The following is a 19,189-nucleotide window of genomic DNA, read 5'->3' as shown; positions in this document are numbered from 1 at the left end:
TATATATATATATATATATATATATATATATATATATATATATATATAAAATTTTCTATTGACAATATATACTCTATTATGTAATAATCTTAGGCCACTGGTTGCAACACGATTTAACCGCAGAACACAATGACAGAAACTACTACCAGGACGCTCTGAAGAGCTCCTTTCTTCCGTACAATTCCGCTCTCTTACTTAGCCCCTGCACATTAGAAGTTTTCAAGAAAGCAATGCTCGCGTTCTCCAGTCTCTCATGAATCTTATCAGATTGGTCGTTCGAAACGGAAAATTCACGCACGATCGTTAGAATAGTTCGAACTGAACTATCATGGCAACTTCCACTCGTTCAGAGCTTAATCTTCCTTCTCCGAGATACACGGATTTAAAGTATCGTTTAGAGGTTCTCACGGTATCTTCCCTGAGAATGTCGTGCACGATAACGCGCGAAGTTCTTATCGCGCTGTCCGCCTGAGAAACATCGACTCCGTTGATAAATCACTACCCGTCGATACGATAATAATCACTCTGATAACAAGTCGCTATTATTCTATTAACATCGAACTACTACTAACTTTTAGGAGTAAGATTCGGGAAGCTATCGCTTGAGTTCCAACAACAACACGATCGGGCAGGCAGCGTCGAGGGCAGTAGAGTCTACGTAGGAGCTGGTCCACGACAAGGTCGAGATCTATATCTCTTTGGGCTGGTCGACGTCGAAGCCGAGCTTGGACCAGTCCTCGCGAGCCATCAGGTTGTGGTCCATACGGCAACTGAGGTACTCCTTAGCGATGCCGCGGCACGATGAATTCCGATTTTGGTGTTCCATCAAGCAACGCATATAATTGATCATAATGCGCTTACAGATACCTTCGTGATCCAACGGGAAGCTGCCGCGCTCGGGTGGCGTCGGCCTGAACAGTTTCTGCGAGAACGTGTACGAGGACATATCACTCCACGGTCGGGTGGGTTCACATGCGATATCTACGGAAGGCGAGTCGACATACATCGACGATCTTCACGAACCTTCTTACCCTTAGCAGCGTAGCGCGATCGACGCCATGTTTGATACTCCAGATATCCCGAGCAGCGTTACCAATCCCCGCGATAACGGGGATTCCAAATGGCACGCGCAATCATTCGGATCTTTAGAAAGTGAACCGCCCCGTTGAAGCATCTAGTGGAGTATCCATAAAGGGTGTGTGTTTAGGAAGAAACTATTAGCGCAAACGCTACCGCCGTTCTCTCGGGGCCAATAGTGCGAAAGCAATAGAAAGCTCCACGAATGGTGGCATTAGTGTAACGTTAAACCCGTATCAGACTACGGATTGGAGATTAAATTGAATTTAATCAATCGGTATAAAGTTAAATAAACTCAGTTTAGTGAAATCTAATGAATTCTACAATGATTGGTTAAATTTCAATTCAATCTGATACGGACTTTAGCATTTGGTCTGTTCTTTTTAGCTGAACTGCTACAAACTGGTGCAATAAGTAGTAGTATTGCATATATGTTTCTAATTCTTTTTTTTTCTTCAACGATAGTCCGCCATATTCTTAAGTCTATTCTACAATACGTCGTATGTGGGAGTCGGATCGCAGCCAATGGTCCAATGAGGAAAATTCTTCCTCCAAGATATTAATTCTCTCATTGGACCATCGACTGCGTCCCTACTCCGACGCACGGTGTATTGTAGAACAGGCCTTAACGCATGCGTAAATTAAACCCTCAATTTTCTAGCATTGTAATCGTACAGAGTTAGACTGTGCCATGGTGTAGCCGCGTTTCGAATGAGCAGGTATCTGCAAACTCGTGGACGGTTAACGGAGGTTATGAGAAACTCGGCGGTGCTTTTGAGCGCGCGAAAATGATAGCACGCATTCGTAATTCGAATCTCTTGCATATTATCACCGCATTAATTCTCTGCGTGGAATGTTTGCACACCTCTGTGGCAGTGGAAGCCGAGATTGGGCTCGACGTGGAAGGGGATGGGTTTCATAGGTTAAAAATCGCGTCAGCTGTGAACGACAACAACAAACCTGTTTATACAACTTTTCTAACGCTCTTCCCTTTTGCAGAATGTTGGTGTATCGTGTGTTTTTTAAGAATCTCCTCAATGACGATTGTCGAGCCGCGATATATCAGAAATTACCTTCTACTCTGTATGTCAATGTCGACGAAATAGCAGAATTGACGAGACGAGGAAAGGTATGTATTTTTTAATCATTTTAATTACTTTTTCCTAGTCACTTTAAGATATAATTTATTAATTTGTATAATGGAAACGAAGATTGTAATTGAGAATTTTTATTTTGTATGTCATAGCTTTCGAATTATTCTGTTACTTAACTGATTCTTGGTCTTCATTATTTGTAGTATTAATTAATTAATAATGATAACATTCCAGAATGCAGTATGCTCTATGGGTGAAACCAACGTCGAGTTATTCGCGGAGAAGTCAGGACAGCAGAATGTGACAACATGTGGATCTGTGGTTTCATCGTCCAGTTGCGTCTTGATAATTCCTGTCCATCAACGTTATCAGTATGCTCGAAAGACTGGAGGCTATGTCAACGTGACTCTGCCAATGCCAAGGTTGCTGCTGGGATGCCAAGAGAGGCTCAAGGACCATAGAGTGTCCAAGATCAATCTTTGTGAACCGTGCGTTGACTTGGCAACAAAATGGCGAGAAATTCCGTATACCGTATTGAACGGCGGTGATTACGAGTGGTCGGTACCAGTCGGCAACTCGTCTCTCTTAACGTTCGTCATCTATGTGACTTTGTTGTTCACCGTTGTTAGCGCGATATTTATTGCGAGCGCCATTCACGTCAATGCCTCGAAAAATCGTCAAAAGGAAGACTGAGCCAACACCTTAAGCACTCACAGGGAACTCTCAGGGACCAATGGAGATTCTGTAATTATAGATATTCGTTGGAACTGGGATTTTAATCACTTCTAAACGAAACATCTTTCGTTTAAGTCATTTTCTAAATTTAAATAGTTTTTATGCATTTATAAATACTATTTCGAGAAGCCGAATTAAACATAGGTCGTTAAGGGAACAGGTGCAATTTCAGATCGTCGATTACATTATTCCTGTCGAACTCATCTCTTTAACTTAATTCTATTTATTTTTAAATTGTATTTCCATTGCTGCAAAGTCCATTCGGTTGATTGTGAAAAAAGAAGAAAGTTAGTCTCTCTCGTTAATCTCGCGAACATTCTTAAACGAAGACAACTCTGATTGGCAAATGTATGTGCGCACGATTGTACAGTTTCTCACGTTTGCGGTATGTACCCGCGGTACAGCTAGTCGTGTTAATTTATAAGAAATATAAATACTTAAGAACACTTATATGTACGCACTCTCGGAACGGAGCCTTTCAGAGGCTACTACATATGACTCATACATATGTAATATCCATATAACACACACACACACACATACAAATATATATACGGAACAAACACGACACCCATAGCTTAGAGAATGAATGATAAGGAGTAGGGGAATGTCATCGAACAAAAATGGATTTTTTGTCGATCGTCATGAAATTTTCTCAATGTTCCTTAGCTCTTTTATCGTCGCGATAAAGCTCGTCGGCGCCTTTGATACATTGTCCAAGGCGCTGTCTCGCCTATTCTTCATTGCGTCTTTCCACGCTGCATTTTGCTCGAGCCGAATAAAATAAAGATCAGATTGGCTACTAGATATAAGCCGGCCGACAGGAAGAACATGTTGCGCCATTGCATGATATCATTCTAAATAGCGGAGAGAGCGATAATGAGATAAACAGTAAATTTAAGCATTGCATTTAAGCGTAACAGTTAAACGCGATCTACAATGGGTAGCATGATTATCAGAAGTAAGAGTAAGAAATTAACCATAGTCGATTATTCTCCTTACATTTGAGTATGGTTGGTCAATTTTTTATTCTTATGAATAGACTCCTACTGCCTATTGTAGACTAGGCTAAAAGCTTATTACGCCTATTGTGGATCTTTCAGCTTTCGACATTAGGCGAAATTGAAATTTCGCCCGTGTCCGTGAGATTCACTTTTTGAATCTGGAAAACACATGATTCATGTATGACGGGATCAGCAGCATCCAGAATCCCCAGTTGTGGATGCACTGCGTCACCGGTAGTGTCCAGACTCTCGGAGACTCGTCAGCATCGGTATCCAGGAAGTGAGCGGTTTCTGAAAGCGAAAGGAATGTCGTGTGGACAGGTAAATTTATTCCTGCGTTTGATATTTCTTCCTTTTTTTTTTGAGCTATTATATACGTTTAAGTATTTTATTTAAAATTCTTTCCTTTTTCTTTATAATTTGTTTTTCATTCGCTCTACGCTCATATTAGGTACTGTTATCTAAAAATTTTCTACTCGCACCATTAATAATTTTAAGCAACGTTTTTTTCCCATTTCATTATTCGCAACTTTGTTTATATCTTAAATTTTTTTATTTTATTTTTTTTTGCACAGATCAAAGCGATATTTTGCATTTCGCATATATATTTGAAAATTTGCCGTCGAATCGGTAATCTAGTAGCAAGTCCAGCCAATGCGTGAAACTGTTATTCATTTTTCCTCGAATGTATCCACGAATAATTTGTCGCAAGGCCACAGGTGATGTTTCTCTACTATTCTCACTGTCGACTCGGACGATTCGCGTAGCACATCAAAACATAGCTAATTCAAATTTTTAATCTACCAATGACAACTGGCTTTCGGAACTATCGAACATTACTTTCTCTTATTACAACCGATACACTGAAATTGAGATATATAGTTGCTCACGGTAGTGCTCTCTATACAGCACAATTAACTAAATATATCTATTGAACAAGAAAGTAACAAGAATATATATTGTTATTTGTTATTTAGAATTTTCATTTGAAAACAAAAAGTTTGACACAGCGTCCATAACAAATTAGGAAGCTCCAGAAATGTCAATATGAGAAAGCGACACTGCCGTTCAATTTTAGAATTTCGACATCTCAGTATTTGTTGGTAAGAATGGATAACACAATAACAACTGATCAATAGTAAGTAATATAAGTTTCTGGGAGTCGGTAAGTTATCAGTGTAGATGAGTTTCCGGGAGTCGGTAAGCTATCAGGGTGGATAGGTTTCCGAAGATTGGCAAGTTACCAAGATTGATAAGTTTTCGGGGGTCAGTGCCAGGGTGGATAATTTCGGGAATAAGTAAGTTTCAAGGGGCGATAAGTTTCTTTATTGTGCATCGCGCATATAAAGTTGAAGAAGAATTACAATTTTTTTTTTTGATAGATTCAAGTAAAGGTTGTTACCTCATATTTACCCATTATATATGAACCATACTGTATTCTCGAAGAAATAAATGTCAATGTGGGTTTTTATCTTCATTACGAAGGGTCTGAATGTCCTGTGTAATCTCATAAATCTCAAGTGGCTTCGCATCAAGAATTGCAAAAATATCGAGGACTGGGCCTTGAACAAAATATCAGCAGAGCTTCCAGGGTTATTAGACATTTCAGACTGTGAGAAAATCACTGAGAGAGGATTGGAGGCACTGTAGAGAATGTTCAATCAGAAGAAATTGATTGTTACAAATTGCAACAAATCTGCTGCATCAGAGCTAACTTGTATGATGTTAGAAGATTGTATGTCTGGCTTGACTTGTGGAAATCTATGGATATATAAAAAAAGTAATGTTAATTGAGAGTTATTTTTAGCAAGATTACAATTTGCAGTAAATATTTCACAGAAAGACTCATTTCTATTTATATGCATTATGTACTATTTGTATAATTTCAACTATGCTGTAAATCAACTGTCATTACTTGAATATTAAAGTAAATAAAACATTAGGTAGTAAAAAGTAACACAAGTAGGTAGTAAAAGTAAATTGTTTCAAGATATTAACTTCTTTTCAATTTATTTTACAGTTGATGTTTCTTTATAAAATGTAACTTAGCTGAATTTATAATACCATGTATCGTATCATTTTCTTTGTTACAAAGAAGTTTAATATGTTCTAAACAAAGATGATATTTCACTCAAATGTGCTTGCAATTTATTACCTTCTGGACGTTTTCTCTTACAAAGATAAACACATGTGTCGCTCCACAGTCTTCTTGAAAGACGTTAAGCTCATTCTCTTTACGATTATTCAAAAAGCGTGCATACCTCCTGTTCAATATTCGGATAACGGTCAATACTTTCGGTCGAATCATCGTCGAAAAAGAAGCGCCGTTGATATCAATAGTACGAGGGTGGTCTCAGAAGTACCCGACCCAACAAAGAAAACACAAAAATTTTGGGAAAAAATGTATTTATTTTTCAACATAATCTCCTTTCAGCTCTATACACTTTTCCCAGCGATGTTCAATAAGTTCGATACCCTTTTTATAATAAGAATTGTCTTGCTCCTCAAAATAGCCATTAACTGCCGACATCACTTCTTCTTTTGTCTCGGGTGTGAAGTAATGGACCCATGTTTCATCCATGGTTATGAAACGGCGCAAAAATTCTGCTTTGTTGCTGTGAAACTTTGCTAAACACTCAATTGAAACATCTTCACGACACTGTTTTTGCTCGAGTGTGAGCAAACGCGGCACCCATCTTGCACACAGCTTTCTCATGTCCAAATTTTCAGATAATATGCGATGTACCGCACTTTTTAAAATGCCTACTATGTCTACTAGCTCGCGCACTTTCAGTCGACGATCATCCAGTACCACTTTGTGGATTTTCTTCACCATTTCTGGAGTCGTCACCTCATTTGGTCGACCACTGCGATGCTCGTCTTGGCAGCTCGTACGGCCTCGTTTAAACTCTGCTACCCAATATTTTACTATTGTAAACGAAGGAGCAGACTCACCCAGAGTAGAATCCAGTTCAGCTTTTATATTGGTTGGGCTGAGGCCTTTCAAATAAAAGTATTGTATCACATAACGATGACCAATTTTCTCCATTTTCACAAATTCACTGAAAACGTTTACTATTGATGGCTGCCAAACAAATACTAAACAACGTGGCGTCTTCAAACTTGAAACATATGCTTTATAGATTGTGTACTTTCTAATACAGTGATATTTTTCAAACAACTACCGCCATCTCTAGGTCAGGTCGGGTACTTCAGGGACCACCCTCGTATGGCAGGAGGGTTTGGAATTTAAAATGCATAGAGATTTGCCAAGGCAATGCTTCAAGATACTCAGGTCGTATATTAAAGGAAGATGTTTCAGAGTGCGTCAAGGTAAAGAGCACTCGGATCTAAAACAAATTGCAGCAGGAGTGGCACAGAGAAGTGTCCGTGGCCCTATGCTTTACTTATTGTACACCAGAGACATTTCTCGTAACAGACAAACACTGTTGGCTACATTTGCTGATGACACTGCAGTATTGGCAGTTGATGATAAAATAAATAACGCGACAGGCAAACTACAAAATGCATTGAATGAAATAAACGAGTAAACTAAGCAATGGCATATTAAACTAAATGAGCAAAAATCTAATCACATTATTTTACATATAGGAAAATAAAACAGTCCAATTCTAATTAATAAAAAAATCATATCATACGCTAATATGGCCAAATATCTAGGCATGACCCTGGAGGCAAAATTAAAATGGAAGGAACATGTGAAAAAGAAAAAAAAAAGATCTCAATATTAAATATAGGAAAATATATTGGCTTTTTGGATGATATTCCGTATTGTCAACACAAAACAAATTACTGATATACAATCAGATATTCAAACCAGTTTGGTTGTATGGCATCCAATTATGGGGCTGTACAAAAATGTCTAACATAAGAATAATACAAACTTTTCAGAATAAAGTATTACGTGAAATAATCAGTGCACCATGATATATACGAAACCATGATCTACACCGTGATCTGCACATGAATACGGTTGGAGAGGAGTTAGAGAAAAACGCGACCAAGCATAATCAGCGTCTTCTAGTACATGAAAACATTGAAATTGAATCAATACTTCCTACCTATGATTTACGCAGGCTTAAGAGGACAAAGTCTTACGAACTTTTAGAGATAGCTTAAGTTAAGAATAATCGTTAAGGATTCTTATCGGCTGATAAGTCTCCTTTCAAGTGTATCAATTTGACAGACAAGTCATTAGACAATCATGCATGGATTGGTTATGGTTAGCTACTATATGCATGGATTGGTATTAGTTAGCTATTATAAAAAAAAAAACTGTTTGCAAATATCCAGCATTTATATCTATCTGGAATTAAAATATTAACATATGTACAATGTGATAATCATGATACATGGTCGTGTATCGAGCCAGGTGCGACTGTATATATTTACGCCATGACATGAGTTCAACGCAAACAAGATTTCTCGTTCGACTATAACGGCTAAACTGATGAAGTTTTGGATAGGTTTCATCGATTCCTTGGGTAACATTACTTCATGAAAATGTTCTTACTTTTGCTCTATGTTGTTTAGAAACTGAATTATTTTAGTTTAGTCTGAAGTCGTGAATTTTCACATAAGAAACGTTTGCTCATCAGAAAATGTCTGCTATTTCATTATTTTCTATTAGTTTACTATTAGGTTGGAGAAAAAGAAATCCATTATTTTTACGTGAACTTCAAGACTTTATTTAACATGTTTCGGATTGTCCGATTTGGGTCAAATATGCACCGTTTTGTTTTATAATTTGTTGCCATTTTAAAGGTAGCTTCATAATGCCTCTCTCATAGAAGTCTTGGTCCCTATTGGCGAAAAACTCTAGTAATCGATTTTCACAATCTTCTCTTGATGCCAATTTCTTATCACTAAGGAAGTTTTGCAATGCAAGAAAAACATGGTAATCGCTTGGTGCCGGACTATATGGTGGATGCATCAAAACTTCCCAACCAAGCTCCCGGAGTTTCTGGCGAGTCACTATAGACATGTGTGGCCTGGCGTTGTCCCGATGGAATACAACACCTCTCCTGTTGGCCAATTCTGGCCGTTTCTGGTCAATTGCTAGCTTCAAACGGTCTAGTTGTTGACAGTAGAGATCCGAATTTAGTGTTTGGCCATATGGAAGCAACTCATAATAAATGATTCCTTTCCAGTCCCACCAAATGTACAGCAAAACCTTCCTGGCCGTTAGTTCTGGTTTGGCCACCGTTTGAGCTGCTTCACCGCGCTTTGACTATGATCGTTTTCGCACAATGTTGTCGTATGTGACACATTTCTCATCCCCAGTCACCATCCGTTTAAGAAATGGGTCGATTTCATTCCGTTTGGCCAAGGCTTCGCAGATGGAAATTCGATCCATCATGTTTCTATGTGTTAATTGGTGTGGCACCCAAACATCGAGCTTCTTTTTGAATCCAGCTTTGTGCAAATAGTTGAAAACTGTTTTAAGGTCGATCTTTAGCTCCTGGGCGATGCTACGACTGCTAACATGCCGGTTGATTATTTCTGTGATTTTATCGACATTTTCAACGACGGGCCTACCTGTGCATCTTTAACATCAAAAATATCTGAACAGAATCGACGAAACCAAAATTGCACGTAATTGGCTGTTACAGTATCGGCACCATAAACACCATTCACAATTACAGCCGCCTGGCTTGCATTTTCGCCTTTATCAAAGAAACACTGTAAAATGTACCGAATTTTCTCTTTGTTGACTTCCATTTTTAACACTCTGTAACTCACACCTGAATGGACCAAACAAAAAACAACAAAAGAATTTTTTTAGTGCGAAATGTCACCTTTCCAACGAGCATAAATCTGAAATTGTTTGATCGATACTTTACGAGATATCGATCCACTACAGCCATCTACCGAAAAAATAATGGATTTCTTTATATCCTAATATTTTTTCCGCTAGATAGCTCCATGGCTCAGATCTAAACAAGTCAGATCATCGTTTGATCGGATCGTCATGTAATCCATGTGATCAAGTTTACGTAGATTAATTGAAACACACGTTCGTGTCTTAAGCTATTGGGCCGATCTTTTGCATCTGTCAAAACTTGCTACGTTTTGTCCCCGAAACCCTTTTTAGTCTCAATAAGGCCCAAATCTATTTTTTGAATTGTATCTAATCATTATTTTTTGATTGTTTTATGTTTAGAACAGTTTCTCTCGCTAATCATGTTGATAAGATTTTCTTTCCGTGCTCAGTTTAAGCCTTATCAAACTCAAAGTGTTAAATCAGATTCTGGTGAGTTTTTCTAAATTCAGATTCAGAATAATATATTGCCTATGGGACATTCTTTTACAAACCGAACATCTTTCTGACCGACACATTTTTAATTTAGCTAAAACTTTTTTTACGTGTTCTATATGACAAAAAAATATATACCTATTCGAGGATTTTTTTTTGTTTCATTTTTTTGGAAAATAGAAAGGATGTAAAATTTGAGAATTTGGTGATGTTTGGCTTGAAGTATATTTTTAAAAAATTCATAACTCTGGTTTTATTTAAGCTACAGATTTTATTTTTTTTTATTTTGAAGGTAAAAGAACGAGCTTTAATAAAAAAGTACTTGAAAAAAAATTATTAACAAATTCAAATGGTTATAAACAATTAAAATGTTTAAATCGATTTTTAACAATTCCCCACCCTCGTATCAAGTTTTTAATATTTCTATCGTGTTCTACGTCAAATTTCCTTTCGAAAACGCTTTTTTAATCGATGGACAAATAATTATTACTATAAGAAAAAAATTAATTAATCTAGCGCAGTTCGTTACATCGGCGCGCGGGTCACACCGCACGGCCCATTTTTTTGTCTCATGTCGTTTTTCTCTGAAATATTAATGATTATTCAATTTTTTAATTAAATAATCTCATTTGTTAGCCAAGAAGACTTTATAAAAAATTGAGGAAATAAATAAATAAATAAATAAATAAATAAATAAAAAACATCTTTATTGAACAATGTTAATTACTTTATTAATATTTCGATACGTTATAATTAGTTAATAAGTACCTCGTCCAGTATTATATAACATAATAGTCTTAAAATATGTACATGTGCATGTACATATAACATGTACATATAACATGACATGTACATATTTGCATGTACATATAACATGACATGTACATATTTTAAGACTATTATTTGCATGTACATTGCATGTACATATAACATGTACATATAACATGACATGTACATATTTTAAGACTATTATGTTATATAATACTGGACGAGGTACTTATTAACTAATTATAACGTATCGAAATATTAATAAAGTAATTAACATTGTTCAATAAAGATGTTTTTTATTTATTTATTTATTTATTTATTTATTTATTTCCTCAATTTTTTATAAAGTCTTCTTGGCTAACAAATGAGATTATTTAATTAAAAAATTGAATAATCATTAATATTTCAGAGAAAAACGATATGAGACAAGAAAATGGGCCGTGCGGTGTGACCCGCGTGCCGATGTAACGAACCGCGCTAGATTAATTAATTTTTTTCTTATAGTAATAATTATTTGTCCATCGATTAAAAAAGCGTTTTCGAAAGGAAATTTGACGTAGAACACGATAGAAATATTAAAAACTTGATACGAGGGTGGGGCAATTGTGAAAAATCGATTTAAACATTTTAATTGTTTATAACCATCTGAATTTGTTAATAACTTTTTTTCAAGTACTTTTTTATTAAAGCTCGTTCTTTTACCTTCAAAATATGTCCCATTAAGCACATGGTGTACTAAATCAGATACGAACTGGTTTTTTCAAATTCAGGATAATAAAGTTTAGTTTTAGATTCAGGATAATAAAGTTTAAACTAATCTTTATTTTCAAGTTGATTTAGGTTTACGACTGTTGGGCCTAAGTCTATTAAAAAAAGTTTTTTTAAATATGATTGTCCTGTTTGTTGTAGATGTAAAATTGATTAATAATACCTCGTTTTGCTGTTTGCATATTTTTGCATCTGATCATCTGACATAGCTATATAATTAATAGCTTAATATAATTTGGGACAGAAACCCATTTTTCCAATAAGGCCCAAATTCTTTTTTTTTTTTTTGAAAAAGTATATTTTTTGTTTTATGCTAAGGATAGATTTTCTCCTTAATAAAGCTGATGAGATTTTGTTTCCGTGCTCAAGTTGAACCCAATCAGGCCCATGGTGTACTACATCAGTTTCGAGCTGTTTTTTTTTCAAATTCAGGTTCAGAATGATATTTTTCATCTAACATCGCTTACTACAATTTAATCCCAAAACCAGGTTTGGATGTTTCATACCAAGCATTTAACTTTTCATCATGTGTAGAACATTCAGTAACTAATATTAAACATACTTCCAATTTCTTTTTTAACAAAGTCAAAATTTTATTCATCTTGCAAATATTATACTTGTAGGGTACATAACGTGTTCTGTGTAAGAAATATTCAATATTGTAAAATATTCGATATTGAAAAATATTTGGTATTGTGCAAAGCCAAAGGATATGGTAAGATATTTGGTTATGGTGGATATAAGATATTAATAGAATACCTTACGATATTCTACGATATTTTATGATATTCTCTTGAGATATCCTGAATTCTGCTTATTGGGATATCTGTGGGATCACATTTGTTAATCTGGGACATTTTAGGATATCCTCAGAATAAAGTGTGTTGTGTAGGATATTCACTATCAACTGTATTTCCATAGCTTTCTCAATATTTAATTACTGCATGTTCAATAATTCTCAATATTAATTATTTTTATATTTTAAATATAAGGGTATATTTCAGTACAACTGCTGTTGCTGATCGAGCCAGGCTCGAACACCGGGTTGCAGCGTGTTAGGCAAAATTGTCTCGCGCGTATCGGACTCTCGCTGCCAAAGCTAGCGGCGCACGTTGCAAAGCGGCGCGTCGCCCATGAGATCTGACCGCGAGTGAGTTTGCTCGCCAGCGGGTATATAAGAGCGATCCGTAGGGGCGCTCGGAGATACCGCTTTCATCTGCCATAGTACTCGGGTCGACAGAACGGCGAGCATACGTTGTATATGCATTTTCGATTGTGTGTTTCGGGTATTGTGCGGTTGTTCTGTACGATGGTGGTCATCTTTCAGTACCTTCCTGGTGCCGGAACCTTGTTCCGCACTCGTGGCCAGGAGCGCCATAATATCTTGCGAGCGGAGGACCGGAAGATACGTCTGCGGAGCACCTCTGCCATTAATTGGGTCCACAGCCGATTAACTCAGGGTCGAACATAGCTCAACGAGCGCGATCGTCTACCGTGGACATCGCCTTCGGGAACGGCAGTCGCCGTCTTCCCGCGCCAGTGAACTCCGAAAAGCGAGCTCGCATACCGAAAATGAAATAAAATTTTCCGCCAGCGATGCGTATCACCGTTCGCTGCGACTCTGTGTTATCGCGGAGCTTGGCAACTCTAGGTAGTCCGGTTTCTTCAATATCTACTTTCGGGTTGAGGAAATTCCCGGAGCGCCTAATTGCCCACGGCGGAGAAGCCTTCTTCGCGGGGCACTGGAGTCAAATACGGAGAAATTCGGTTAGTCCGACATCCATCTCCGGCATAGTGGGTCACTGAGGAACCCGTGTCAGTCGCATCGGCGAAAATCGACCATCGTCAGCACAGTGGGTCACGGAGGACCCCGGGTTTGTCGGCGGGTCTATTAAGCGATAGCCGTTATCTGTCAGCAACGTAGGTCGCTGACGGCTGGTTCGCCCCATGTAACCAGAACCCCTACGGCGACGGCAAGGTGGGTCGCTGGCGGCATCTACACGCACGTCCTAAAAAGGCGTCCGACGAAAGATTTAGTGCATGGGGCAGGGAAAACCGCGGCGTTGTGTGTGCGCCAGAAAATCCGGAAGGGCCTTCATACTAGTAACATACAGGTTACTAGTAGCTTCACCCCGCCCGGAGGGGCAGGGGAACCCAACGGCTAGCCGCCTTATAAAGGGCTTTACGCGCCCTTCGCGCGTCGGCGAATCGTTCGCCACGCACATCGCGTTTAGGCAGCGCAACTCCTCCCGCGACTGTGGGCGAAGGGCCGAAGGACGAGCCCTTCGCGCGCGCCATTCTGCAGAGCGAGCTCGTGCTTTCGCGTCAACAACGAAAGCAACGGCGACCCGGACGGGTCCTCTATGTGCGGCGCGTGACTGTCCCGTGCGTCAACTCTCCATCGATTCGGCAAACTGAATCGGCACTTGCTCCCCCACCCACTCGGGCATTCGTAACATATGCGTTTGACACACAGAGCATGACGCAAACAATAAAAATATTTATGAAAACTTGTCGACCACAAGCAAGCAACGAACTGCTGGTCTATACGTTGATAATTACCAATGTATGTCAATAACTTATATATAAATATATATATATTTTTTTGGATATGCTTTATAATATACTTCTGAGGGTTGATTATAAATATTTTTCTTTAACATAAACTTGCGAAAATCTCATTGATGAATGTTGAATCCGTCAATAACTTTTTCATGAATTTACGCTAAGGAGAAAGATATATAATCGACTACCTGATATCTAATATTATTTAACTATTACATTTCTTTCGTATTCTGAAGCTTAATCCTTACGCAATGCACTATATTGCTATCTTTTTTGCACACATACACTAAATTGTTTCGGTCACACTAAGGCTGCGATAGAGGGAAATTTGTAATAAAAATATATAAGTTTCTTCTCCCAAAGTTCGAGTCATAACTCCTTACCGATTAGAAATGGTGCATGTTTTACCAAGACATTATGGATGTTTGGTATCCATATGCATTGACTAAGGATTAACAATTTTGTACAATATTTCGCATTTTATACTTTATACAACGTATAGATGCACACAGCAATATTGCAACAGCAGAAACAATATTTATACAATATATATACAATATAGCTTAATTATTGCAACGTTGTTGCATGCTGTAAGTTTTTGTCCTATATGGGATTAATGAAAGTAAATTGTAAAGGGCATTCGTCTAGCCTGCCTTAACGTTTCGGATGTTCACTTTCTGAAATAAGACCGAAATGTTGTACGTTATTTCTTTTAAGTGTCTGCTTGTTTTAAAGCGGAGTTTACAATAAAAGTCGCAGAGCCGTAAGTCGTAGAAATTGACTGATCTTAGTCGGGTACGAAAAGAATATCTATATACTGTGATTGGTGAATTTTTACAATTTATGTTTCCACGTGCTGTATTTTTGTTGCTGACCCCGCTTCAAATGATTATTCATCCTAATAGAACAACGCAAAGCTATGCCGCGTCTTGTTATGCACTTGGTGATTGACTTTGCCGGAAAATGCTATTGTGAATATATTACCAACCACAAGAATAAGCGAACATGAGTAGGAATATTGAGCGTGAACGTGGCATGGTAGGCAGCGCACTAGTCTATCATGCTTATGAGTCCTTAGTTCAATCCTCGGCAGAACCAGAAAAATTTTATCATACGCTCGTCGCCGCTCCTCTTTGGTGGTCTGGCAAACCACCAAGAGTATTCACATGCCACGAAAACTTTCTCTCCAACTGCCGTTCGGAATCGGCGTAAAACTGTAGGTTCCATATGCACGTGTACAATCTGTGTTGCGCCCTACATGCATATGTAAAGAGAGAGAAGTAGGCCCCCAGGCCTCAAACGAGGCTGTAGTGCCGAGGAAGAAGAAGAAAGAGTAGGAGTATTGCTACTATATATTTTTTCATAATTTTATATTATCTTGTCGGTTTGCGATTCTTATTGGTTTGTATTTATTCAAATTTAGAGTTCTAATGGCCGGTAAGGTCACGGTGATACCTATCTTGCTGGAAGATACGTACTAAAAAAGTGTCGTGAAATGCCGTGCTATACAACATCAAGTAAACCAGCAAGTCCGATCATCCAGTTTCTGTAGTCGCAAACTCCGGGCAATGTGACCTCAGTCATAGCAGATAGATGAGGAGCGAAAGGCGAGACTCCTAAGACGAAAGCAATTCAACTAAGGGAAGGAACCCTGACAGAAATTTTAACAATGGACGAAACAAAAGCGGAAATGTGTACCTCAAGTGGTATTCTGGATGGAGACCCGGGCAATCCACCCTCTTTGGAGGCCGGCCTCACGGANGGGGGGGGGGGGGGGGGGGGGGCAATCATTGCTTGCTAACAGCACATCCGATAAAAGACTGTAAGACGATATGCAAATGTTAAGTACTACAACATATAATGAACACATGTTATACAATGCATGGCATAAAGAAAGAAATAGCTAAAATTAGTCTTGAGCAAACTATCATGGAGCTGCAGCGACAAATAATGGAAATGAGAGAAACTTTGCAACAAGAAGCTTTAGGTAAAAAGAACGATTTAAGTACAGTCTTCGTACAAGAAAGTCAGGCTGAATACTGTACAAACGAGGAACAAATTAAGGAAACAGACTAGAGGAAGAAGGAACAAAAACCGTAAAGTGGTCTTTTCTCCTGAAATCTCCCCGTTGGAAACACAATTTCATGTAATCCAGTCACAACGGGAAGTAGAGATGAGAAAGCAAAATAAACAACTAAGACCACCCCCTATAGTATTTAATTGGATCAAAAATTATGATAAATTACATAAAGGATTAAATGAAAATAAATTTTAATACACAGCTAACATGTTGAGCAACGAATAAGTCAAATTGAATGTAACTAGTACTGATGAATATAGAAAGTTAACAAGATACCTCAAAGATATACTATTACTAAATACTACTGGCACATCTACGAGAATAAACAATCGGGACCTTTAAAAGTTGTTGCAAAAAAAATTGCACTACTCTTGTCATCCTGATAAGATAGTTGAAGAGTTGAAATATAAATGATACAATTACTGGGACTGCTGAGGAAGGGAGACAAAATCCCCCTCTCTCTTTTCATGCTGAATTTTAGCATGTAAAGATGAAGATCCTAATAAAATATATGAAATAAAAAAAATATTAGGCATAAAAGTTGAAATAGAACTACTGTAATAGAACTACTGAAAAAAAACCAAACTTATTGCCCAATGTAAAATTTGTCAAATCAACGGACCTACTCGAATATACTATAAAAGAGAATCGAAATGTGTAAAATGTACAGGTAAGCATCATACGAGGGAATATAAAAATTAGCAACAATCTCAGCCCAATATGTGCTAATTATGGGAGTAATCATCATGTGAATTATAGAGGATGTAAGATTGCAAAACTTGCAAAGTTTCAAAAAATTAGAAATGAAGTCACAAAGAGGAAGTCAATAAAACTAACCTATCGACTTACAGCTATTCTAGAATACAATCCAATGCAGAAAGATCAATACAACAAAATCAGTAGTCGAAGGGAAAACCTATTCTCACGCGGTACAATTAAGGAAGGATGAAGAAAAATCAAAAGAAGAAAAATATGATAATGAGACGTTCATAAAAATTTTGGATAAACATGTGACGTAAGACAGAAATCAGGAAGAACAAGAAAAAATGCTGAATGATGTTTTACGAAGACTTTCTAAACTGGAAAACAAGAGCAAGAAAGCGGCTGCACCTTCTAAAAAGAAATAATGGGCAAGCACGAAATAAGAATAGTTACTTGGAACGCCAACGGTTTTGAGCATAACCTAAGCGAATTGTAAATATTCTTAAAAATTCACGAAATAAATATAGGTTTCATAAGTGAGACCCACCTCACTGAACAATCTAACAACAGAATCAGGAGATATAAGGTATATCACACTGTCTACCCACAAAATTCAGCTAAGGGAGGAAGCGCTATGATCATCAAGGAGAATATTGTTCACTACGAAGAAGCGCATTATCAAACGGACATGATACAGGTTACAATAGTCAGTGTTAAAGTTGGGAACACTAACCTTACAGTATGTGCGGCCTACTCGCCTCTTAGGCACAATTTAAAAAAGGAACACTATTTAAACTTCCTGAGAAGTCTAGGAAAAAAATTTATAGTGAGAAGATACCTCAATGCCAAGAACACCTACTAGGGGACAAGGCTAACAACAACCAAAGGAAGAGAATTGTTGTCAGCCATGTAAGAACATAAATGTTGGTGTCATTCAACTGGCAAGCCCACGTATTGGCCTAAAGTTCCGCAAATAATGACCAGACTGGCTGGATTTTTTCATTACAAGAAAGATTTCAGCTAACTATATCAATATTAACAAAAGTTTTGACCTATGTTTAGACCACTCCCCTGTTATATTAACGATAAACGATAAAATAAATAAAGGAGTTATATCTTACTCTTACGAATAAAACTACAAACTGGGAGAATTTTCTGAACTCTCAAGTAGAATATAGTTAATATTAAAAGTGCTGTTAAAAAGTGAAGATCAGCTTGATTATGAAATAATAGAATTGATAATGAATATTCTACAAGCAGCATGGAACAATACAAATTTCATGTCAGGAAAAAATGGTCAGACATAAATTATCCAATAACAATTAAAAAACTGATTGGCAAAAGAAGAAAAGCTAGGAAAAATTGACAAAAATTAACCAAACCTCCGACAGATAAAAACGAATTAAATAACTTGACACAACGATTTAGAAGGGAAATACAACGAGTTAAAAATAAAAACATTATCACATACTTAAGGAATCTGATGGCTGAGAAGGACACAAATTACTCCTTATGGAAAGAATCAAAAGAATCAAAAAGAATCAAAAGACCAATATTGTATATTCCGCTATTAAGAACTCCTAATAAAAAGTGGGCTAGGAACAATAAAAGTAAAGCTGAAATATTTGCTAATCATCTTGGAAAAACATTCCAACCGCAGCAGTCAGAGGAGGAATACGTACTGATAACAAACATATGTAAAGATGAAATAAACATTTATCCAGTTACGCCAAGAGAGATTCAACAAGAAATTAAGAAAAATATTAAAGCGAAAAAAGTATATGGCTACAATCTCATCAGTGGAGAAACCCTAAAACAATTCCAATAGAAAGCAATAGTTATGTTGACATATAACATAAACACATCCTTCAGATTGGCATACGTATCACGAGCATGGAAGGTGTCCGAAGTTTTTATGCTGCCTAAACCAGGTAAACTACTAAACATAGTGTTATCTTACCGTCCAATTTCTTTGCTGCCAATAATAACAAAAATTTATGAAAAAGTTTTGCTCAAGAGACTTAAATCTACAATTTATGAAAAACAGCTCATCCCGAGGCATCAATTTAGGTTTAGTGATCAGCTTTCGACGATTGAACAGGAACATCAAACTGTTAAC

General features: G+C 37.4%; 2 protein-coding genes across 5 annotated transcripts in view; one reads left to right on the top strand and one right to left on the bottom strand.

The window, feature by feature from the left end:
- The window catches only part of LOC106751925 (phosphopantothenoylcysteine decarboxylase-like), a 2,602-nt gene extending 1,585 nt beyond the window's left edge, over positions 1–1,017 (bottom strand). Inside the window, exons 1-3 of one of the 4 annotated variants that reach the window (XM_014633225.1) lie at positions 868–1,017; positions 573–781; positions 39–468 (exon numbers count right to left, since the gene is read on the bottom strand). In XM_014633225.1, coding sequence (XP_014488711.1) covers positions 304–468; positions 573–781; positions 868–1,006 — 513 coding nt within the window. In that variant the 5' untranslated portion in view covers positions 1,007–1,017 and the 3' untranslated portion in view covers positions 39–303. Of the gene's footprint in view, positions 1–38; positions 469–572; positions 782–867 lie in introns of those variants that run through there. The other 3 variants (XM_014633231.1, XM_014633206.1, XM_014633216.1) reach the window with 3 other exon arrangements.
- A 731-nt stretch (positions 1,018–1,748) lies between these two features.
- LOC106751940 lies at positions 1,749–5,674 on the top strand. Its single transcript, XM_014633245.1, has 3 exons — positions 1,749–1,999; positions 2,077–2,206; positions 2,406–5,674. Exons 1-3 carry the CDS (start codon positions 1,866–1,868, stop codon positions 2,862–2,864), a joined length of 723 nt encoding a protein of 240 aa, XP_014488731.1. The 5' UTR covers positions 1,749–1,865; the 3' UTR covers positions 2,865–5,674.
- The last annotated feature ends 13,515 nt before the right edge of the window (positions 5,675–19,189 follow it).

The sequence above is a fragment of the Dinoponera quadriceps genome, unplaced genomic scaffold (assembly GCF_001313825.1).
Source record: "Dinoponera quadriceps isolate SergipeBrazil2010 unplaced genomic scaffold, ASM131382v1 scaffold22, whole genome shotgun sequence".
Classification (NCBI taxonomy): domain Eukaryota; kingdom Metazoa; phylum Arthropoda; class Insecta; order Hymenoptera; family Formicidae; genus Dinoponera; species Dinoponera quadriceps.
Note: the sequence above shows the minus strand (reverse complement) of the source record. Positions and strands in the feature narration are given on the sequence as shown.

Coding starts and splice junctions, on each gene's coding strand:
- LOC106751940 (XM_014633245.1), top strand. CDS start 1,866: ATGATAGCACGCATTCGTAATTCGAATCTCTTGCATATTATCACCGCA. Junction 2,000..2,076: donor GAAGGGGATGGGTTTCATAG/GTTAAAAATCGC, acceptor TCCCTTTTGCAG/AATGTTGGTGTATCGTGTGT. Junction 2,207..2,405: donor AATTGACGAGACGAGGAAAG/GTATGTATTTTT, acceptor ATAACATTCCAG/AATGCAGTATGCTCTATGGG.